A 25041-nucleotide genomic window follows, 5' to 3' on the forward strand; every position below is an offset into this window, starting at 1 on the left:
ATTTTTCATTTTCATAATCAAGTAAAATAAATTAGAACACAGAAAATTCTGTGTTTCTATCTCAAACGGTTTTGTTATATTTCAGTCTTCTGTGATGTACAGTATATAAAGTGTAATATTGGGATGCAAACTTAACATTGAAAACATTTCTAATCTGTATCTGACATGTTACATTTGTGTACTTTTTCTAAGCCCATAACCATGTGTGTAAACTGTATACTTTTGTTTCAGAGTAGATTTGTTTAAGACTACCAAGACACATTCTGTGTGACCCCGATTTGGCCCACTGCAGTAAAAGGTTACTTAGTAATAAGAGTGTAAGAGTGTGATGAGAGTGTGATGTTTGCTATGGTAAAACCCAGTGATAAGAGTGTATAATTTTTGCTATGGTAAAACCCAGTGATAAGAGTGTATGATGTTTGCTATGGTAAAACCCAGTAATAAGAGGGTATAATGTTTGCTATGGTAAAACCCAGGGATAAGAGTGTATGATGTTTGCTATGGTAAAACCCAGTAATAAGAGTGTATGATGTTTGCTATGGTAAAACCCAGTGCTAAGAGTGTATGATGTTTGCTATGGTAAAACCCAGTGATAAGAGTGTATAATGTTTGCTATGGTAAAACCCAGGTGATGCTGCAACATCTCAGGATCCTACACTCTTCCATCAGCCTTCATTCTGTAGTGAATTCATCATCAAGCATACTCCAAACTCCCTGACGAGCAGTATACAGCTACACACTTGCTCACATCTCTCTCTCTTTCTAGCTCTCTTGCTCTGTTTATCTCTCTCTGAGCGCTTTGCTCCTCTCCTTCACATAACATCCTGTCAGCTGCATTGGCGTGTGCCCCAAGCACCCCAGAGCCTGCCTGCCCCCTGCCCCTACCCCTGGCACCCCCTGGCCTGTCCACCACTCTGCCCATAACCCCTGCCCTGGCACACAGCCTGCTCCCCTGGGCGGAAGGCAGGGTCTGATGGAGGGCCTGCTTCAGCATACTTTAGACCTATTTTCTTTCCCTGCAGAATATTTGTGTGAGAAAATCTGTCCACTCCTGCTATATTCTTCTCTTTTGCCTCACTCCCTGTTCCTGTACTTTCACCTGTCTGCTAGAGTTACAATCCTCACGGCCATGTTAAAACGATACCCCACCTTTTCACCCCTAACCTGGCCTCCCTTTTGTCCCCTCTGTAGGTGTCCACCTTTTGAATCTACTCGTCTGACATCTCAGACCTGGCCAACTATACCTAGGGGGTTCAGGCAGAGAGAAAATGCTGTCTAGATGACAGTGCATGTACTGAGTTTTGGATCAGGGGTTAAGTTTGTGGGAAAGACACTTGGTGATACAAACCCTCTTGTGGATAAAATGAAGTGGGGGCTTTTCCCAGAAAAGTCTGCTTTTGTGAAAACACTTCCAAATTAGTTAATTATATCATATCTTAATCATTTTAGCAGGGTAAAATTACAATTCTTTGGTTGAAATTCATCTGTGGGTTCACCCCTGGCAAAAGCCCTCTTTGTTTAAGAGGAGTGCAATGTTCAAAGGGAGCAGGAAACGTGATAGCACAAACTCCCCGCTTGCTTCTCTCTATTTATTTATTTCTCTCTCTCTCTCTCTTGCTCTCTCTCGCTCTCTCTAAAAGGAGGCCTTAACTGTGTACTGTACATCGCTTTATCACTTAAGTCAAAACAGAGCAGGCTTTAAAATGTAGATACCATGATATCAACTTTATTTCAAAGATTATTTGATATAGGTCTAGCACTAGCAACATAATTTTAGGCTATACCGAAAGCATATTATTCCTGCCTTCACCTCATACGCTGTTAATGCTGTCTCAATACCTTGTTCTGATGTCTAGCGCTAGGTGGCACTGTGCCTTTTTGATAGAAGTGAAATACTCGCTCTTATTCACCTCTCGAGGAACTAGTCCTATGCAGACAACAACAAAAAATCACCGTACCCCTCGAGAAACTCACAAGGATGGATATGTTAGTCCTACATATGTGGTAGGCTATGTTTTCCACTCCCAATATATAAAACACATGAATAGAGTATGTTATATGCGTTGAAAAATGAATAAGCAATAGCCTATTGGTAGGCCAGTAGTAGCCTAGAACATATAATCTCAGATTAGATACAAATATGCAACACCATATACTTATCTCAGATACGTTCTAGCTCGATATTAACTAAACATTAGAGGAATGGGAGAGTAGTACAAACACGCTCAGGGTATGGTAGACATAAAATAAGAAAAACTGTCCTACAACGGAGCTAACTGTCTTTCAAATTGTTGCATATTTCACAACAAACTACTTTAGTCATATATGGTTTCATGTAGCCTATTCCATTTTTTTTTTGTAGGGAGTGAAAACATCGTCCAATGAAGAGGAGGAGTAGGCTGTCAGCTAAATTAATACTTCATCCCCTACAATTATTCTTAAATTGCAAAAGGAAAACACCAACATTGCTGAAATCTTTCAATCCCACGGTGTGACCATTTAGATCCAACGCGTCAAAGAGCGCCAGATCAGAACCCAAGCGCACCACAGGAAAACAAAGCAGAATCTGGAGTTTAATTTTTTTTCATTAACTATTTCCGTTTATGTCTAAATTTGTCGGACGAGTCCTTTTATGATCGACAAAGTGCATCCTGTGCAATTGCAGATACGCCTGTCTAAATTGATATTTAGAAAAAAACATTAACTTGGGCAATTAGCTGGATGTCTTTTGAATGAGAGTTAATTTAAAAGAAGCGCAAAGGTAAATCATCTTGAAGACTTCTTTCAAACACATTATTATTAGAACTATATATAGGGTAGGCTACAAAAGTTGATGAGGACATTACATTTGAATTGCTGTAATATATTTAGCAACCAGTAAAATAACATTACATGTTCACTGTGGTTTATGGTCTATTTCCCGTGCATTACTTATTTGAACAGTGCATATTTCACAAGAGATTACTTTTTCTTTTTGTAAAAGTTGATAGCCTACCATTTCAAGCCTGCGGATCCGTAAAGCCCAAACTTGAAAACACGTATATGTGAGATATTATAGAGTGCAAAATATTGTTATTGATTATGGTATCCTCCTAACACAATCCAGTAGATCCGATGCCATTGATCTTTTAAGGGGGATTTTTTTCGTGGGGTAACAAACAAATGCTCTTTGTCTGTCAATTTCAATTAAATTTCAATTCTCTCTCTCTTTCTCTCTCTCTCTCTCTCACGCACACACACTCTAACTATTGACTTGCCTATCACCTAAAATACATGAACATTCAATCGTCCATAGGGCCATATTCATTTCAATAGTTCTACAGCCCTGTTGTCGCGATGGGATGTGAAACATCAATATATCACTATTATCACTGGCGCTTGTATTTTGATCGGATACATCTTATCTCTCAGCAGCAGGCTTTAAATCAAAGAACACCCCCTCTTGTGCAACAATAGGCCAGTCCGTTTAAAAGACCTCAGAGGGCAATGTTGCAGGATTAGCCTAGAGGGCAATGTTTCAGGATTAGTCTATAGATAGGCCTATCACGCTTCTGAAAATAGCATGATGCATTTACATTTGATTGTTATTTTCAGAGTTTTTATAATAACATAAGTATTACAGGAGTCTACGTTTTAGAAAGGTTGACTTGGTCGTTTAATTTGCCGGCTGTCCCCTTCATTCCAATAAACATAAGATAAATGGCGATTTGAATTATTCATTTATAAAGTAAACAGATTTATGGTAATAGTCGAGTTAATCTGAATGGAAATGTTAATCTGTTTTGCGTTGACAATACAAACTCCGGGCCAGTGATTGTGCTCCGGCATTTGTTTAAGAAAAGCTATTGTGAGACCATTTCCCTTTGACTGAGTTTAAATTAATTTCCTACATCTCCATTTCTATCAACAATTAAGGAAATAGCATAGGCTTAATTTATACTAACATATAGGCGTTTATTCATTCACAAGTGTATGTGATCTAAAAACCCACAATGAGATAGATCTCAAACAAAAAATGAAAGTTTAAATTGCATAGACTATATAGATCATACATTTAAAATATAATGGAGCAAGTAACACACCTGACATGGGCTAGAATACACTTTATTTGAGAACGGCGCTCTTTTAAGATACACGACGTTACTCTCTCGTTCTGTGTTTCTCATCCACATCTTGGACCACCTTAAAAGATGGTCCCTCCCTCGGCATTGGCGCTCCGCAGCCTCCGATTGGCGAGGACCTCATGGATGGAATTGGTTGCAGAAATGCAAAACTTGTTGCTGGTTCCCTGAATGCGTTGATCTCACACAGCGCCAAGCGCCAGACAAGAGTGTGATCTATCTCTGAATCGCTCCAAGCTGGAATAGACCACATCAGAATCGGGAGCAAAATGAGTGCGTTATAGCCTACAGAGTGAGAGAGTGAGGGAAACAGCCGATAGAGGTTCCGCGCCTTCTGGGCGCTTGGTGGGCACATGATCAGGACCGGTTGGACTATGCTGTCAAGCCGCTCTGTGATGGTGGAGTGCGGGTAGTGAGTGCTGGGGCTCCGGGACACGGTGGTGCAAAAGCGGCTCTCCAGATAGCCATCATGACTGGGCTGGATTTTCCCTCCGGACATGTAAAATTGCTTATAGTTCAGTAATAAGACATTTCACACAGAACTGTGGGAAATGTTTTCTTTTGATTGCAAAACAACGACCAATTAGAATTGTGCAGGTTGCCGGTGGATTTCTATAGAATGGGATCTTGAAAGGACACTCCAAACTGTGCGTCCTGGGACATTTGACGAACTGGAATAATGAAGTGGACGAAGAAGATAGTTATGTGTTTACTTCAATTTTCATAAGCCTTGTGATCTCTGTCATCATAAATCAAAGGAGGGGTTTTGTCAAGTTTGTAAAGAAGAAATTTGCTTAGAGAACTTTGGAATATGATATTATATCAAAGTCACATTGCAAGCGGAAAATATTTTGTATAATTTGTAAATTAAAGGAATAAACAAACGCCTGTACAAATAGACGGAAACGAGCAAAGGACAGACTGTATTTTCTTGCTTCGTTGTCCTCTCCGGTTTATTTTCGCCACAACACTTTAGGGACAAGTTGGATATTGGAAAAAACTATGAGAACTTATTGGGTGAGTGAACCGATTTAAGATCCATTGGCTACGTTTTAAATCAGAACTTGTAAGATATCAAAATATCTTTTGGGGCATTCTCTTCTATTTTCGTTTTTGTCCTCTTTTTTTGTGTGGAGATTCACAGAAAACCAGACTAAAGCTAGACTGCCTATGCCAGGCGAGCTGGCTGTCATGCAGGATTGATATTGGGAAGTATGTTTGGGCTGGAGCAGTTTGGTTCTCAGATTAATAGCATAAACCCTGGCCAGTCAGAGAGAAGCATAAACCAGCCAAGACTGAACATGAGCTCCCATTACAAAAGCCCCGGCTTTCATACCGGAGGCCCGCCGGGAGCCGTAGAGCCGGGCATGGGCCCTTTGAACGAGCCTCCGATGCTCGGGCTCAATATGAACATGAATGGGGAGCAGTACGGTGGCTTTCACCCACGGGGCCACTCGGACATGCATGCAGGCAGCGGACTCCAGCAGCAACAGCAGCAGCAAGGACCCATGCATGGATTTTTCAACAACCAGCAACCTCATCAAGGCCATCCCCACGGCCACCAGTCTCACCCTCACCAACACCACCCTCATTTCAATGGGAACTTTGGAGGCCCAGACCCAGCATCATCCTGTCTGCATGGTGGCAGATTGATGGGCTACAACAACAGTGGCATGGGGCCTCAGCAGGGCTTTGGAGAGGGGTTTGACCCCATCGCTGAGGGCCAAGCAGGGGACGGCTTCTCCCAGCAGCAGCAGCAGCAGCAGAGATCTGGTAACATGTCTGAGTTCCAGCACAACGGCCCCCCTAACGGCAACCACGCTGTTCCTGCCCCCTGTCTACCCCTGGACCAGTCACCTAACCGGGCAGCATCCTTCCATGGTCTGCCCTCCTCTTCCTCCTCAGAGACCCATGGTCTGGAGCCTCGACGGATGCCCAATCAGGGTGCTGTGGAGGGATTAGAGTATAATTTCCCCAGCGAACCCCCAACTGGACATTTTGAAGTACCTGTATTTTCCCCCTCAGAATCAGAGTCTCAGCTTCCCCACTTTGGGCCAGGAAGGCCGGTGGCCGGTGGCAGTTTCCCTGGAAACCCTGCCATGGCTCGGACACCGGGTATACAGGGCATCTCCAAAGGGCACCAGCAGCCACCCCCACAGCCCCAGCAGCCTCAGCCTCCCCCACAGCACGGAGTGTTTTTTGAGCGCTTTGGGAATGGCCGTAAGATTCCCGTGGGGATGGAGCTGGGGGTCAGTGCTAGACACCCTCTCATGCAGCAGCAGCAGCAAGCTGGTTTGATAGCGCGACAGAACTCATGCCCCCCAGGCCTCCCCCGGCCTCCCCAGTCTGAGCCGGGCTCCATTAACCCCAACATGCTGGACGGTGGTGTCATGATGCCTGTCCAACACAACCAGTTTGAATATCCTATTCACAGACTGGAAAATAGGGGCCTGCACCCCTATGGGGACCCCATGTTTAATATGCAACAGCCGGCTCCCCCTCCTCCCGCCCAACAGCCTCCGAATCAGAGGCTGCAACATTTTGACTCTCCTTATATGAACATGGCTAAAAGGCCCAGATTTGAGTTCCCTAACGCACACGGAGGGGAGAATTGCGGCACGTGGGGTAGTGGCATGCACAATGTGCAGGGCATGGAGAACCACCTCTCTCCCTCGGCCTACCCTGGCCTACCTGGGGAGTTCACGCCACCTGTGACAGATGGTTTCCCCCCGGGTCCACTCCAGCACGCTGGGCCTGAGCAGCAGTCTATGCAGCAGCGGCAGAATGCGGCCATGATGATCAAGCAGATGGCCTCTCGGAACCAGCAGCAGAGGATGAGGCAGCCCAGCCTGCAGCAGCTGGGTCACCATGGCGACGTACCTCCAGGCCCCATGGTTCATGGAGGCCCAGTGGGGAGCATGCCTCAGCCCAACTTTGACAGGGAGAATGGGGGCAGGATGCCCAACTTTGAGGGTCAGAACCCTCATATAACTCAGGAGAACTGGTTCCCCGGTTCTCACCCACCAGGAGAGATCATGTCGCGGCGTATGGGGGTAACGGGTGGTGAGGCTGTAGCCCACGACATGGGGCTGCAGCAGAACGGAGTCGGTATGATGTTCAGGCCGGGCATGAATGGGATGGGCATGCAGGAGCCAATGAGGATACCTGGAGATGGACACGTACAGGCTCTCCACTCTCCTGGTATGCACCCCCAGTTTGGCAACAACATGGGCAATCTCTCCCAGATGCAGTCCCCCGGAGCCGGGGTAGGACACCCCAACGCACCATCAGAGAGGCGGCCGACTGACTTCCCTGCCGGGCCTCCCATGGGATCTCAATCAACGTTTCCTTATGGAGGGGTTAACCGTCAGGGGGCACCACATAGCAATCCCCAGGGGGTGAACACCTCACCAGGGAGCTACCCTCCACAGTCTGAGTTCCCCCCAGGCCAGCGATCCTCTGTCAGTAAACTTGGGGCACTCTCCCTGGGGAACTTTAGCAAAACCAGCACTAAAGACAATGTTTTTGGACAGAGCTGCCTGGCGGCCCTTTCCACGGCCTGCCAGAACATGATAGCTAGCCTAGGGGCCCCCAACCTAAACGTAACATTCAACAAGAAGAACCAAAATGAGGGCAAGCGAAAACTGAGTCAGACGGAGCAGGACATTAATAGCAGCACAGTTAACGGGACCGGCAGTGCTGGTCCTGAGTATTTTCAGAGCGGCACTTCCCAGAACAGCCAGATGTCTGGCAACGGGAATAGCAACATTAAACCTGCAGGTCAAAACCAGACGCTGCAGGGGGAAGCCAGTGCCCTCTCCCCAAATTACAACATGGACGCTACCCCATGCAGTGAGGGGAAAGCAGCAACAGGGAATGGGAGAGGGAGAGGGAGGAGAAAAAGGGACAGCGGGCATGTGAGCCCTGGGATCTTTTTTTCCTCTGACAGCGGAAACCCTGTTGTAAGTCCAGGCCAGCAACCCCCTTCAGCTGGCGTTGGGGAGAGGGGTGGGGGTACACCCCATGAGAAACCCCTCCCATCCCCCTCCTGGGGAAAAGGAGGTGACCTTATGCTGGGGGACCAGGCAGACCTGATGTCTTCTCTGGACAGTGGCATTCAGAGTGTCACCAAGTCTAACAGTAACTCACCGCGCATAGATTTTCCTGATGATGTCAGCGCCCACTACGGCAACGAGGATGAGGTGTCCTCTAGCTCAGATGCAGGAGGTGCTCCTGCCTCCAAGCCCAACCGCAGCCCGCACATCACCGGCTCACCCAAGCTGCAAAGGGGTGAACAGGGCCTGATGAATGGGCAGAAGCCCCTAGGCATGCAGGACATCACCAATCACACTACCTCGACACCCGACAGCTATGGACTGAGTGCTGGTGTGGGGACAGGTGGCAATGGAGTTGGTCACCCGGGCACACCTGGGATGGAGCAGGTACGCACTCCATCCAGCACCTCTGGCCAGGATGACATCCACCCTCTGGAGATACTGCAGGCCCAGATCCAGCTGCAGCGCCAGCAGTTCAGCATCTCAGAGGACCAGCCTCTGGGCATGAAGAATGGCAAGAAGAGTGGTGACTGTCTCTCACAGAACGGAGACAATGAGCTGGCGAGCTGCAGCCCGGATGCTGGGAAGGGCTCAATGGGCACCATTGACCTTGACACTCTGATGGCAGAGCAGCACGCCACCTGGTACGTGCCCAGTGACAAGGCCCTGATGGATGGGCCAGAGGACGACAAGGCCATGGCACCCTGGGGAAAAAACAAGAGCCAGAATAACAGCAAAGAAGGTAATTGAATATGCTCTATGGTTATATTTCCCACTTTGTTGTACTATCTGATTAGTACTGTCTTATTGCTGTATTTACACACACACACACACACAAACACACACACATCTGTCTAAGGCTGTCACTCAACATATCAGCACATAAACCCAATGTTGTTTTGCATCCCAGATGAGCAGAAAATGATATGAATGCTAGTCTAAAATAACTAAAATAAGTCGGGACTTCCTTTGTGCGTGTAGCCTATGTCTGCAGTTATTTGAAACGTAGCTGTTCTGTGGAAACAGGTAGATCAGGTATATCGAGTTTTATATGTAGGCTAGAAAAATACATAAATAATGTATTATGTTTTTCTGTGTGCCTATAGGACTACACAGGGGATAGGCTATTGGACCACAGGCTAATTAACTATTCGAAATAAAAAAGCCCTAATCAGGAAAACATTTTAAAACGGATTTATTGTGGTTCTAAATAAACATTAAATTATCATTTGGTGCGTGTTATGGATTATTCTATTGTTGAGGAACTTCAAAGGAACAGCGCGAGAAAAGTAAACATTTCCTGTGGTGCTTTATCAGGGTTTTCAGGGTGAACAACTACACTGAGAAGATTAATAGGTTTCTGAGATGCGTTTTCACAGCAGGGCTTCCCCTCCATGCATATCTGTTGGTTTTTGTTATTACTATGGGATAATAAACGGGATTGGAGAAAGTGGATTGATTTTAGATTAGCCTACTATTGGAAAGGGCAGCATTGTCAGGATATATGAAGAAGAGTGATATTACTATAAACAAGAGTAGCCTATCTTAATCTTTTTTATTTCGAACCTTTTTCCCTCCTAGATATGATGTGTCCTCGAAGAACAGATTTTCATTGAACATGATAATATGATACTAATAGAAAATAATACTATAATAATAATGGATGCGTCATTCACTTTTTCTAATTTGTTTAAAACTTTTGGTTTTATTGTAGACTATTGCCAACCACTTTTTCGCCAACATGGTTCAGGAATAAAATGGTTGGTCGTGAGATACAAATGCTTATTTTTTTCACGAACAAATGTAAATTCTAGTATTCTAGTAGCCTATGCCACGAAACTGTTGTAGCCTTTCATTTTAAGTGCTTGTTGAAATTGGTATAGTGTGATTAGAGACGCTGGCTGGCACTTTAAACATTTTACGTAAGCGGTTTGAAATCCTGTCAATCAAGGTTTGACATTAACAACACAAAAAATGTTATCCTGTTTTTGGATTACCGGTCATGCATAAGGCATCTGGTTTGTTTTATTTCATAAATAGGAAATGAAATAACATGCATTTAAAATAATAATAACAATTATTATTATTATTATGACCTATTATTATTTCCTATTATTGTTTATATTAGGACTGTGCTATAGCTACAACAGGGACTTGGATTATTTTTTTAAAAGCACTTTTTTCCCTCTTCAATTCAATCCAGTGCTGAAGTTACTTTTTATTGACTGCTCCTTCATCAATCAAAACCTACTTCAAATAAATATTTCAATTATGAATTCAATATTGCTGATTTATGTCGTATTTTATGTCGCAATATTTTTCTGTGCAATTGTAATGTCTTTTGTGTCTCGATATTCTTTTCTGAGGCCACTCTTTTTTTCTATAGACATTTGAAAATCTATAGCAAGAATGAAATGGTAGTCAGTCAGTGCTGCAAAAGGCGGTAGGTCGCAGTGAGACGTTATTAAATCGCTACCGCCAGAGACGAGACACCAAAACTCTCTTGTGAATAGGTAGCCCCCAGCGCGTATTCACTATCCCTTTGTTCTGGCTAACTGCGGGAGCTGAGTGGAGAGGGGGGCGCAGGGCACGGAATCTGGAGTCATAGCGCATTGTTTAGGAGGCAGAGCAGTCAACCAGACCAGGCAGACACATTCTCGCCTTGTCCATAGTTCATTTTTTCAAGATCCACATGTCTTAGCAAGGCGCACTTATTCTTCAGAAAATGCACAGCAACAGCCACTTCGATTTTGTTAAAGTATTTCTCTCTCGTCTCTCCTATCTCCGCACATTTTTTTCCTTCCTCAATTCAGCTCCTTGCAAGCACAAAACCCATGCTGCTCGGCTCGATCGATAGCTAGTTAGCACAAATCACGGATCTTGACAGTTTCTCATTTGAGTGCTGCAGACGGCAAAGATGAAAAAGGGTTGAGGTGTGTTGCTGGATTTTGAGATTGAATTGGATGTTTTTCAAGAGACGCGCGAAATCCTATGCATTCAACGAAACGCTACGCTTCAGATAAAGATAAATAGGGCCTTATGGTTTTAGTTGCACATATTCAGTAGGCTAGTAAATATTACCCCTATAGGCACAATCGATGAACAGTTATATTCTCTTGGAAAATGCTAAAGACCAGGATTCTGAAAGTTATTTTGGAAGATTTCATAGAACACACGTGTCAAATTTATTCCGTGTAGGGCCGAGTGTTTGCGGGTTTTCGCTCCACCCTTGTATACGATTGACAAAATAAGGTCACTAATTCGTAAGGAATTCCCCTCACCTGGTTGTCTAGGTCTTAAAAAAAAAAAAAAAAAAAAAACGCAGACACTCGACCCTTTGGGGAATGAGTTTGATGACCCTGTCATAGAAATTTGAACTTGAGCTCCGTAGAAGTGAAAGAAAAATATTGATGAATGTAGGAATATGTCAGTATTTTTTAAGTTGTGGGATCTATTTATGTTTGTTATTGATGTCTTGTTGCAAGTCCACCAGCTGGTTAACAGGTGAACACTAATGGTCATTGCCTGAGCCTAAGATTTACAGTGACAGTTTAAAGAAACGTTTTTTTTTCCGAATTGTCTTGTTAGTTATCAAGGTTCTCAGTATAGTTCACAAGATAACTTATAGTTATCCTATATAATAGTAGTAATAATAATAATGTTATAATGCTAATGATAGCTGGTCTACAATTTTTTTTTTCACACAATTTCATCATGGTTCCTTTCTACAATTCCTGCATGATGTGGCTAATCAATAAAAACTTTTAAGATCACACATTTCAATTGAATACACAGCACATTTTGCTTAACACACACATGGTCTGATCATATGTTTTTTTTGTATTGAAGTTACATTTCTTTCTGCATTTTGCATATTTCTCTATGTCACCCTTGGAGTTGATCATATGACACCCGTGTAGGTGTAGTGCACCACTAAAACCAATTTAGTTTAATATTGTGGAAACCCACTCTCTTGGTATCTGTCTTCATGCCCCTGTCCTATACCCCATCACAGTGTCCTGAAGCTGGGGGGGGCTGCTGCGTAGGTCCTTACATCCTGGGAACAGCTTTAATAGTGGGAGTCCTGAGTGATTGTGCTACTTGGGTGCTTTATAGACTGCATTCAGTGTTTTTACGGGAAGTTGAGTTTAACTGCCCAATTGAGACAGGTGGGTTATGGGCCTCTGTTTATTTGGGGAGGGGGATGGTTGAAGTGACATTTGGCAATAGGCCTCCCTGTGTCTATAGCAGGGGTACGGGTGGTAGTGGCATGGGGAGGACAGGAGCTGTGGTGTTTGGGGCTCTGTGACTATAGGTGAGGTCTCAGCCAGTGCAGGAGTTGGGATCACAGAACAGACTGTATTCTCATATATATTGTTAATGGAGGTAGTGGGGGATGTTTTCAGGCCAGAACGTGGTGCCAGAAGTGCCTCATATGTATATGGGATTTGATAATATTGTTGAATTAAACAATACTGTTAAAGAAAAATATGAGATTGAGCATAGATAATGATAAAGTCCAGCTTGCCTGTTTGGGAGTGTGTTGTGTTGATGTCTGTTTACCCTGTGTGTCTCAGCTCTCCCTGTATGAGTTTCCACTGTGGTTGTTTAGAGACTGATGTGTTTGTCAGTAACTTCCCCCATTGGTCCGTAGCTTATTCTGTCTGTGTGATAAACTGCAATTCAGCCAAAGCTATTCACTAAGACATAGTCATGTCTATTGTAGGCATGAGGCCCATATACTGTATGGCCTCCGTATGCCAGTGGGTCTATATGTGAATGAAGGTACTTGGTTGCGTTTTAGCAAAATGATGAGAATGCATTTCCCCCTCCTTTTTCATCTCCTTTTCTCTATCTCGTCTTCTTGTACCCTCTTCGTCCCTCCTTCTCTGCTCCTGATATTATAGCCAGGACCTGACGGTTTGTACTGAAAGACGTGCACACTCTTGATAACAAGCAACTTGTCGCCCTAGGAAATGATTCAGTTGGTTTTATTTTTTGGAGTTTTTGCTTCCGGTTTGACCACACAGGGAAAGTTATTTACGGTGTGTGTTATCACTTTGTACATACTGTGCCAGGATCTGTCCTCTGGATTAATACGGTGTCTCATGCAACAGAGTGACTGTTCTAGTGGTGGTGGGAGTGACTATTAGGTAGAGCATGTGCTGGCTTGCTGTTGGCATGTGTAGGAGAGCAGTGGGTAGAGAGGGGACTTTTCATGCTTAGACACCCTGATTAGGAGGCAATTTAATCCAGTGCAACAGACATGCCACCTAAAGAGACCTAGGAAGAAAGGAGAATATTCCTATATGACCACCCCACCTCTCTTAGTTTGTTAAAATCATACTTATCGTATTGACATTTTATTCCAGCGACAACTCATAAATCACATGAGTAATTTTTATTTCCCTTTTTTCCTTTCTTAAAGCAGAAAATAGATGTGATTGACATTTGTTTGAATGAAGAGAAAACAGCTTGGGGCGGTCCATGTTCCAGATCCCTCCTTGCAAGGCGTTGCGTATTGACTTCCTTAACAACACACACCCAGGCAGCATAGTGTTCTCTGCACTCTCCCATACTGCAGTAATAATAATCATTATCATAATCATAGCAATTAGCCCTGGTAATATTGTTCTCAAAAGTGCCAATTCATCCTCTGGCACCTTCTGTGAGTTAACTTGGTTATTGACAGATACAGAGAGGCTAGTGAGGATACAGAAGGCTAGTGAGGATACAGAAGGCTAGTGAGGTGTGTGTGTCGTGTCTTTTGTGAGGAACATATTATAGCTATAGCCGCAAACGGCACAAAAGTGCAGACTTTGAGATATTTCAAGTTGGACCTTTCCTCATTTTTATGCATTTATTTTCTTATGTCTCTTCATAAAATAATTTCTGTCTCCCTTTGTGAATTGATCCCTAGGGTTGAAGGAATGTCACACAATTCCTACACTATCAGCATGAATCAGTGGGCATTAGGACTGCTTTCACCATGTAAGTGTGTTTGTTCTTCCTTACCCCCCCTCCCCATCAACAGTTACCGGGGCTAAGACAAATATGAGACGCATGTAAATGGGTTTATCAGCTGGAGGGACCAGAGGTGTATGTATGTGTGTGTGAGATGAAGACATGGAAACTCGATAGTGTGGGTTTATCAGCTGGAGGGACCAGAGGTGTATGTGTATGTGATGAAGACATGGAAACTCGATAGTGTGGGTTTATCAGCTGGAGGGACCAGAGGTGTATGTGTGTGTGATGAAGACATGGAAACTCGATAGTGTGGGTTTATCAGCTGGAGGGACCAGAGGTGTATGTGTGTGTGATGAAGACATGGAAACTCGATAGTGTGGGTTTAGCAGCTGGAGGGACCAGAGGTGTATGTGTGTGTGATGAAGACATGGAAACTCGATAGTGTGGGTTTATCAGCTGGAGGGACCAGAGGTGTATGTGTGTGTGATGAAGACATGGAAACTTGATAGTGTGACATCATGTTTGATTTATGCAGACTTGGTCACAGGCTTGTGGTTTCAGACCTTTGCTCAGGTGTATGCTGGAATAGACTCTCTGACTTGTAGTGAAATGGAAATAGTTGCTGGTAGTCACACCTCTCTCAGTTCCAGCTCTGAGAATTCATCACAGTATGATAAAATTATCTGACAAGTTATGTCAGGGTTCATCACAACTTATTTTAGCTTTACGTCCGTTTGGCCTGCTTTACGTCAGTTTGGCCTGCTTGAAGTACAATCCCCGCTAGTGTGTAGTACATCCACAGGAGACCCCAATACATTTGTAATTATCACTACTACTGATGAACTGCTAGCGTGTTTAACACCGGCCCAGCTGAGTGCAGTAGTAGCATAGTTAAGCTGTGGAAAAGTGTGTAGTTGCCTGTCTTATAGATATTGCAGCTCATAACAGAACATTACATGGTTTCTGCTTGTAGTTCTGCTTGTAGTTTTGATTGTCTAGATGTTACTGTGTATGTGTGTATCCACTGAATGCTGAGGCCTTTGCAATACATTTACCACCAGTGACAGTCAAAGGAGGCGTGTTAAAAAATGTCTTTGTGACTGATGTAGAGAGAAAAGGATGAAAAAGGTTCCATGCCTTTTGCTAGCTGGATTTCTGACTCTTCAAAATAGCAGTGTTTTGTTTTCCCTGGGGAAGAGCACTGAAATAAAATCAAACTTGTCTGTGTGTGTGGGTGTGAATATTCCCCTTGGAATGGAGGGCTGAGTTTGTCTGGGAGATGCAGTGGGGGGGGGGCACCGGAGGCTCCAGTTGCCTGGATGTATGTGACACGTTTCCTAATGTCCAGGGTCTTAATAAGCCAGTGCCCAGAGGGACTTGAAAAAACAAGGCATCTACTATTCCTGTAGAAAATGAGATATATTTTTACATGTAGCTACCAACAATCCCTGTAGAGATGATTTTAACATAGTTTGTGAGAAATGCAAGTTGTCTTTATCAATTAAATAGATTATAATCCTTAACACTCCCTCTGTTCAGCAGAGGTGTACCATGCTAAAGCTACTAGGCTTTGTGTGTGTGCGTGTGTGCATGTGTGTGTGTGTGTGCGTGTGTGTGTGTGTGTGCGTGCGTGTGTGTGCGTGTGTGTGTGTGTGTGTGTGTGTGCGTGCGTGCGTGGGTGTGTGTGTGCGTGTGTGCGTGTGTGTGTGTGTGTGTGTGTGCGTGCGTGTGTGTGTGTGTGCGTGTGTGTGCGTGTGTGTGCGTGCGTGCGTGTGTGTGCGTGTGTGTGCGTGTGCGTGTGTGTGTGTGTGTGTGTGTGCGTGTGTGTGTGTGTGTGTGTGTGCGTGCGTGCGTGGGTGTGGAGGTGTTGTCATAACGCCAGCAGCAGTTATGTTATTTGGCATACAGGTAGTCGTCAGATTTCTTTAATTCGTATTGAAAAATTGACAAATGAGTTATGACACCAGAGCTGTTTCTCTTGGGAGAGAAGAGGAGAGATTGATCGAGTACTAGCGAAAGCGAGAGAGATGGAAAGAAGTTTCTCTTTTTTTCTGGGAACATCTTAGGTTTCGACTTGCGAGGTCGAGCAAGATGGTAATGGCTGTCGTTTGCCTCACTGTAAAGAGAGAAATAGAGAAAATAAGTCTTACATTTTCTCCACAATTCCATCCTCTGGACCTTCCTTATTTCTTTTTTTTAGGGCAGTTTAGATACTCGGATGTTAGAAACAATGGTTTGGATCTTTTTAAACAGCACATTTGAGTCTTTTCAACAGTGGAACTGTCATCACTAAAGCTTATTACTGTCATTATACCACACAGCAATATCACCTTTAACTCAATAATTATAATTATATTTTATTTACAGTTTTAACATTGTGTTTTTTCAACTTTGTGTTGTTATCTTGGAAATGGAAAAGGATTGATTATATTTGACATAAAAAATAATAATTGTGCAACAAGTGCTAATTATTTTGAAGACATTATATGTACATTTCCAAGTAAATCTTTATTTTCTTCAATCAAGGGTCAATTAATTAATTAATAACAGGATAATTATTATTTCAGTCAATTATATTCAGTCATTTGATTTCAAGTGTTAAACTATTTCTATCACAAAAACATGAAAGCGTAAGATTCCTTGAATTGACCAGCTACCTTCCCACATTGAGGACTAGCTGAAATAGGGATTGTATGTTAAGGGTTGTGCGTCTCCCTAGCAGATGCTCCTAATCCCTACATTTCCACTGTTTTCATGAGTGGTTGGGGTTTCCAAATGGGCCAAAAATACATACACAGAGTGTGTAGTGACGGACTGAAACAAAATAGAGAGCGAGACGTAGATCAATATGTCACCTACTTGGATGACATGGATGACAGGTCCTGGACATGGTTTTGATTTATGCAGGAGGTACTAAATCACTTCCCGTGTTCCCTTTTGTGTCTAGTTTCCTAAGCGCGTCTTGCAGCCTGAGGGGGAGGTGTGTGTGTACGAGGGGATGGCTGAAGGGAGAGAGTTTACTAGAGAAGGGGTGAGGAGGAGCGACCGGGCCAAGGCCTGCCTGCCTGGGCAAGTTTTTTTCCTTCTTGTTGCAGGCCAGGGAACAGAGAGGAAATTCAAACCAAAATAACCCCTGTGCCCTCGCTTGAGAAATGTGCCCCCTCCATATCCACCCTTCTCTGAGGGGAAAGGTCAACCTGTGGCAGTGGGGTTGAGTGGGGGTCGGAGAAGGCCTCCCATGCCATACTCCCCCACACCAACTACCAACCCCCAGGCCACCATCAGATACCTGGGTCATACCTCCAGTAGTTCCCGTATTCCTCGCACAGGGATTCCTGTAGCCCCTCACCAAGCTAGTTGAAAGCAGATAACTTAATGATTTTGTATATATATTTTGGTGATTGTGATTTAATGTGAAGCCTTGCTCTGCTGGTCGGTGTGCTTAGTGCAGTAGAGAGGCGCCGGATCACATGTCCTGCTCTTAGGTACCATGATCCTTCAAGGAAACGTGTTAAAGACCTAAATGACTAACCTTTAAAGTATGCTCTATGAAAACAGAAATGTTACATCGTTTTTCTGTGTTCTTTACCATCACTCCTTAGATTGTCGAAAAAACAGACTTTGTATCTGTGCATTGTGCTCCCGAACTTAGAATCTTCTCTCATGTCCTTAGTGTTAGTTTTTTGTCAAAGTGATCCTATCATAGTGATCACATGAAATGTGTCTTCTAATGTCTAATTCTATGGTTGTTATGCTACAGGAATCTGATCTGAATTCACTCACTGTCATAGGAGCAGAGGCCTCTAGGTGTTTTCACCAGAGAGCTGGTTTGTGTTCGGTGAGGGTAAGGCCGAGCCCCGGGGAGCACAGGGTTAAAGGTGAAGTGTCGTCATAGAAGTATAGCTTGGGATAGAATGGACCTCGAAAATCAATGTGACGCCACTGTGAAATTCTCTGGCTCTGAAAGAGAGACCAGCGAACACCAAGACACACATATACATAGTCTTATTTAGTATATACTTTGTTTCTAATGCACTCATCTGCACAGGGACTTGGTACACAATGTGCATTTAACTATCATAACACTTCATTTTTAACTGCATTTACAACATAATAATTACCATTAGCTTCATCAGTTTACATTAATCGTTGAATAAAATGTTTAGGTTGACAATTATAGTTAGATTGTGAGAATATGACATTTATTGTCGTTCAATAAGGATTCCTTCCCAGTGTTGTTTACAGACTTAGAGAACTGATGGCATGACGTGCACTAGATTCAGGCCGTCAGCATCCGACATATTGGTGTCAGCCAGACAGAAAAACCGAAACAGAGCAGTGTGCTGTGCTGTGTGTGTGTGTTCTCTTCACAGCACGCTAGTGGAAAGCGTTGTTCATCTGTGTATATCGTCACGAGCTGTGTCTGTGTGTCTGTGTGTCTGTGTGTCTGTGTGACGGCTCTATAAGCCTACGTGGAGGAGTCACACTGTAAATCACACACGTTTAGAAAGAGGAGAGGAATAGAGGTGGATTAAAAAACGGAGCGTTTGAATTGCCATGGTTACCTTTTTTGACGTGTAATATGGTTAGGGATATTTAACTGTATTTGTGGTTCAGCTTAGTTGCTTGTGATATTATTGTTTTCTTCTTTATTGGGTATTGGCCCTGTGTGATGCTAAGCACTCGTTCTCTGAGATGAATAGCCTATCACTGAGATATCACTGTGGATATGAACAGTACGCTGCATGGCAAAATAATGCGAGTCATTGAACAGCTTTAACAAGGTTTTATTGAAAAGAGATTCCACAGCTTGTAAAATGTCACGGTGATTTGGGATTTAGGCCTGTGTGATGTAGAATTTCACACTGCCGTTTCCACTTTTGAACAAATATGGTGCCGTGGATAATGCTTAACATTTAAGTGTAGCGTGTAGATTTTCCACCAAAATTCCATCTCTCTCGGCTCCCAGGGTATTACCTAGAAATATCCATAGATACACTACAATTGACTGGCTTACTCCTTAAATGGAGAGCTTTGTATTTTTTCAAGGAAAATGTTTTTCTGCTTGTAATAATACAATTTGAGAGGTACAGTGTTTTGATTATAAAAACATTTTAAAAATGTAACTAGGAAACTGGTGGCAATCACTACATTGTAAATGATTGTTTATGTGAAAGTATCATTGGTAATGCTAATGTTTTTATTTTGATAAATAAAGTAACGTGGTCACATGAGCACACATCTGAGCATGGCTCTGGGACAGTGGGAGTGGATGCTTTTGACTGTGTGTTTACAGTCCTTGTCCTTGCATGTATGAGGCTGGGGGCCATGTCTGTCTGTTTTGGGACCATGCAGACTGTGTGTGGAGCGGCAGCTGAGGGCTGGTGTGGATATGGCAGCAGTGGCGGTGGTTGGCGGTGTGTTTTGTGGCTGTGTTGTCAGATTGCTGTGTGTCAGCAGAGAGCCAGGGGAACGCTTGGCTGCCTATTCAGGCCGGTGTGGACCCTGCTGTGCCCAGCTACCATGGGCTGTCGGCGGGTGCTGGAGGGCACAGTGCTGGGGATGGGGGTGGGGGGTAGGAGGAAGCACTTGGAGAGGGGGTTGTGGTCCAGGCTTACTGAGTGTGGGTGTCAGCCATGCAGAGGTGTATGGCAGGGCCCTCTGGCAAACACTGGCTCTTGCCACCATCACCACTAATCCCCACACCCACAACCCCACACACCCGTCCCCTCCCCCTCTGCCTTCCTCTCTCCCCCACCGTCGCTCCGCTTAGTCTCCAGAGTCCTTGGGTGATTTGTACGGAGGAGGAGGGAGAGAGATGCGGGAGCGGCGGGAGCTTGGCTGCGTGACCTTTTACCAAATCCCTCCGCTTTTCCATTCCAGTGGTCGCTGCCCAGACAGGCTGGGGGGCAAGGCTGCCTCACTACCTCCCTGCCTTCCCGGCCCTAGCCTGTCCACCCTGCCTCCTTCACTCTCTGTCCTGACCTGGCCTTGTTTCTCTGGCTGCGTGTTGTTAACACCGTGTCATAGTTGCTCCAGGGAAGTAAAGGAAGGGAGAAATATATACAGAGAGAGTGAGAAAAACAAAAAAGCATTTGGGAAGAGAGAGAAGAGATAAAAGGGAAAGTGTGACACAGAGACTGTTTTGAGGTCAGAGTATCTTTTCTCTTCTTCTCTCTCTCTGTTCTGTCACTTTGTTGAGTAGTGAGGTGGGCAGATCAGAGTAGTGATGGTGTGATGTACAGGCCCTGTGCCTAGAGCAGAGTGTGTATCATAGTCTCCTGTCTCTGACGCCTGTACCTCAGCATGTCTGAGCTATTTAGAGCTTGTCTGTCTCTGCGGCTACGCTCCCACTCAAAGCAGTAGTAACAACCTGGGGCTGAGGAACACAGCAGAACAGTGTTTTGAGTGCTAAGGACAGATGGGAATAGCCTGATTGATTTTTACAGCAGGTATCCACCATGTTCACGCACTCTTTTTTTAGAATGCTCAGAGCATGCTTGGAGGCAGACCCCAAACGCATGATGCAATGCTGCAGTCACCAATGGGGCTTTCTGAAACCAGCGATAGTAAGAGTCTGACAACCTCTCTCTCCCGTCATCTCTACCTCTAACTCCTTGCCCTTCTCTCCTTCCTGCCCCTCCTACTCTCTCAGAATGCTGCTGGTCTATATCATGGCAGATGCGTATAATTTAGGCTAGCACTTTCTGTCCTCTTCAATCTACCTCTCGCAAATGTTTTCTTACACAACGCATGCGATTTGACTCAGAGGATGGATTATGCATCTCAACCGGCAGCGTTCCCCATGTCCCTCTAGAATTGCACGGCTGATTTTTATACAACCTTCGATAAACCTATATATGGATTTTCTGGAAGCTTGGTTCCATTTAATATGGGTTTGACACCTTGGTGACGTGGGGTCGATTCTGCAGCAGGGTCATTATACCAGTAAATTAGGTCATGCAGAGTTAAAGGTCAGCCTCCTCACAGCACTCTGACCTCATGACCAGAGGTTAGGGAGGAGTGCTCCCCATTTGCACGGGTGACCGGGACTGACAGTGTGTGTGTGTGTGTGTGTGTGTGTGTGTGTGTGTGTGTGTGTGTGTGTGTGTGTGTGTGTGTGTGTGTATGCGTGGTCCTCATAGGCAAGGAGAAGGTGGGGGATGGGTTTAGAGCATTGTCGTTTTCCAGCCTGCAGGATGGGGGTGGGAGAGGGAGAAGGAGAGGGGTTGTTGAGGTCATTTTACTGCACCGATTTGAGTCGGATGAGAATTGGGATCTAATTTAGATATAGGATTTTATGATTAATTCTAGTGTTGACATATTTACTGAAGATGTTTATTTTGGTTGTTGAGGATGAATGAATGTATCCTTAATGTTCCTCAGTGCTGGCCCACTCACTAACCCTCTCCTCTCTCTGTGTTTGTTTCTCCTGTGCAGAGTCAGAGCTGTCTCAGAGTAAGGCTGGAGTAGGGGTGGGGGCCCCGGGGCCCGGAGGGGGCAATGGGGGGAGCCACCTGCAGTGCCTGTCCGTCCACTGCACAGATGAGCTGGGGGACAGTAAGGGCCGAGGGGGGCCTGTCTCCTCTTGGCGCTCCCTGCACTCAGACATCTCCAACCGCTTTGGGACCTTCGTGGCTGCCCTGACCTGAACACAACCAGGGCAGCCCAGGAGATGGAGGGAAGATCAGAAGAAAGAGAGAGAGAGGGGGGGGTATAGAGAGTCAGAGGCAGATGATAATGAAGACGACAGCAATGATGAGGATGATATAAAGGTATTGATGATGAGGATGACATAAAGGTATTGATGATGACGTAAAGGTATTGATGATGAGGATGATGTAAAGGTATTGATGATGAGGATGATGTAAAGGTATTGATGATGAGGCGTCTACATTGGCTCTCACCTGTTCAGGGAGAGAAGGACATATACACACTCATACACACAGATAAACACATACACACTCATGCTCACACACACACACTTTTGGGCACAAACACATACACACTCACTCATGCATCGCTGGACTATACAGCTTGGGCTCTATTCAGTGGTGCCCACATCTGGGAAACCTCAAATCATCCTTTTAGTTTTTTGTTGTTTTTTGAAGAAAACAGGAGAAATGTCAATGGAGGAAAGGAAAAACTAAAAGTGAGAAAACAGAAAGACAAAATTTCCTTGGCTGTATTGGGATAGCAGTGTTGAGTCTCTGTTCTGTTACATTCTTTAGACATGAAAGTTGTCTCTTAGTATTTGGGAGCTCTGTGATTAATACCCCATCCTCACCAGCTGTACCCTGTACCTGTACTCAGTGACCTCCTAGCCGTGGTTCTCTCTGTGGGTTGGAGGTGGTACCACCCACCAAGCCTGCCCCCAGCCTAGTGTATAGATCACTGGGACTTGGCTTGGGTATGGCCTCAAGCAGAACCACCCTGACCCATATTCACCCGTTGAGGGACTCTGGTCATCTTTGTCAGCCAGAGTTTGGAGGATATGTGTGTGAACCAGCCCTTCCTCCCTCCCATGGCTCTCAGGGGTACAGGGAGAGGAGAGCAGCCCTCTCACCAGGACCTCTCCCTCAGACCTGGAACCCCATTGTTACCCAGAGACACAGGAACCTGATGAGATTTGGACCTTTTGAGACACTGTACCTCACAACCTCACCAGGCCATCCTCCTGGTCCAATAGAACTGGCCTGGACCCTGAAACAGGGGGAGGAAGAGTGGGAGGGAGATGGAGAGAGAAATAGTTTATTTTTGGTGTGGGTATCTGCAAAAAGGGATTCCTGAATACAAATTCCTCTCTTTCACTCATTTCCTCTTCTATTTAGCTTGGGCTCCAACACAGTTATACAATACAGCCAATGTAAACTGTAGGGGAGGTCAAGGAACCATTTAATAAGGGATTTGAAAAAAGGAATATTGGTATTGCACATGTAAAATAAGAGAACATTTGCTGTGTGTTAGGCAATCTTGTAACCTTTAAATAAAGCTTCTGTTGAATTTGAATTTCTGAAACAATAGATGGAGGCCTGTGACGGCATCTTACGAACTGTTTCTTTTTTGTTTTCTTTTTTTAATAATATGTAAAGTGCAGTCGTCTGTTTTCCTGCATATTGTATATATCTGTATATGTTTTATTGAGTAACTAAATAACAATAAATATGACGTTAATGGTGAATTTTATGATTGCTTGTTTTTATTAATGTTGTGCCTTTATATTTGTCTGTCATAATAACAAAGTCGCAATTTATGAATGAAAATAACATTTAATACTGTATAATAATATAATAATGGAAATATTGCTATACTCTGAAGATATCTCATATATATATACCTGTGTATATATATATATATATCACAAAAATATTCATTGTGACAAGTTTGTCTGGGGAGGTTGTGTACTCTGTAGTCTAAATCAGCAGCATAAAACAACACAAAGTAAACTGGCATGAAGATATTATATACTAGTAATAATAGTCTTCCTCTCTCTCTCCTCTCAACATTTTTTAAAAGCCCACCTCATTGCCTGTCTCACCTCGCTTTTTGTCTTCTCTGCCCCCATCCCCATCTGCCTCAACCCCCCCCAGCTCACTCTCACTCACCTGCTCTTTATGGGCCATCTACATGGATGGTTAATGGTAATCAATAGCTCCCCAGTGTGCCAGCCTTGAGGGAGGTGGAGACGTCAATGCTGTCTAACAGGGCTAGTGATCAGCCAGCATCCCCACCATCGTCCTGCCTGGGAGACACACACACACACACACACACACACACACACACACACACTGTATCAGTCTTATACAGCTTATGTACTGGGAAGAATGCATACATGTACACCAACACTGCCTGCATACAGCCTAAAAAATGTGTGACTGTGAAGAATGCATACATGTGAACTGTGCCTGAACATACAGCCAAAAATATGTGTGACACAACACACCACACACACACACACACACACACACACACACACACACACACACACACACACACACACACACACACACACACGGATAGATGTGATGTGGAGATATTGATCAGTGTTTGGGTGAGATTGACATTTAATGCGTTCATGTGTTATTGTGCATGCGGCTTATGTATTATTTTTAGCAGTGTCAATCCACATACACATTCAGACCATTTCACTTGTTCCACATTTTGTTACTTTACAGCCTTATTCTATAATGGATTAAATAAAGGTTTTCCCCTCATCAATCTACACACAATACCCCATAATGATGAAGCAAAAACTGTTTTTTAGACAATTTATTAAATTGCTAATTTATTAAACATGAAAAACAGAAATACCTTATTTACAGACCCTTTGCTATGACACTCAAAATTGAGCTCAGGTGCACCCTGTTTCCATTGATCATCCTTAAGTGGTTTCTACAACTTGATTTGAGTCCACCTGTGGTAAATTCAATTGATTGGACATGATTTGGAAAGGCACACACCTGTCTATATAAAAGTCACAGTTGACAGTGCATGTCAGAGCAAAAACCAAGCCATGAGGCCGAAGGAATTGTCCCTAGAGCTCCAATACAGGATTGTGTCGAGGCACAGATCTGGGGAAGGGTACCAAAACATTTCTGCAGCACTACAGCACTGAAAAACACAGTGTCCTCCATTGTTCTTAAATGGGAGAAGTTTGGAACCACCAAGACTCTTGCTAGAGCTGGCCGCCCGGCCAAACTGAGCAATCGGGGGAGAAGGACCTTGATCAGGGAGGTGACCAAGAACCTGCTGGTCACTCTGACAGAGCTCCATAGTTCCTCTGTGGAGATGGAAGAACCTTCCAGAAGGTCAACCATCTCTACAGCACTCCAACAATCAGGCTTTTATGATAGAGTGGCCAGATGGAAGCCACTCAGTAAAAGGCACATGACAGCCCG

The 25041-nt window shown here is 44.2% G+C and overlaps 1 protein-coding gene across 3 annotated transcripts; it reads left to right on the forward strand.

The window, feature by feature from the left end:
- The first annotated feature begins 4268 nt into the window (after positions 1-4268).
- LOC112262895 (transcriptional activator MN1) lies at positions 4269-23324 on the forward strand. 3 transcript variants are annotated; one of them, XM_024438729.2, is made up of 3 exons: positions 4270-8918; positions 14097-14167; positions 21584-21700. In XM_024438729.2, the coding sequence occupies exons 1-2, from the start codon at positions 5336-5338 to the stop codon at positions 14135-14137; spliced, it is 3624 nt and encodes a 1207-aa protein (XP_024294497.1). In that variant the 5' UTR covers positions 4270-5335; the 3' UTR covers positions 14138-14167; positions 21584-21700. The 3 variants fall into 3 exon arrangements, with proteins under 3 accessions (XP_024294496.2, XP_024294497.1, XP_024294498.1); XM_024438728.2 differs by lacking the exon at positions 14097-14167 and having other exon boundaries at positions 4269-8918; positions 21584-23324; XM_024438730.2 differs by lacking the exons at positions 14097-14167; positions 21584-21700 and adding an exon at positions 17091-21577.
- The last annotated feature ends 1717 nt before the right edge of the window (positions 23325-25041 follow it).

The sequence above is a fragment of the Oncorhynchus tshawytscha genome, linkage group LG12, assembly GCF_018296145.1.
Source record: "Oncorhynchus tshawytscha isolate Ot180627B linkage group LG12, Otsh_v2.0, whole genome shotgun sequence".
Classification (NCBI taxonomy): domain Eukaryota; kingdom Metazoa; phylum Chordata; class Actinopteri; order Salmoniformes; family Salmonidae; genus Oncorhynchus; species Oncorhynchus tshawytscha.

What these genes read in the sequence shown, in the direction of transcription:
- LOC112262895 (XM_024438728.2), top strand. Translation starts at nt 5,336, where the DNA reads ATGTTTGGGCTGGAGCAGTTTGGTTCTCAGATTAATAGCATAAACCCT. An exon ending in CCAGAATAACAGCAAAGAAG is followed by an intron (nt 8,919 to 21,583) that starts GTAATTGAATAT and finishes TCTCCTGTGCAG; the next exon opens with AGTCAGAGCTGTCTCAGAGT.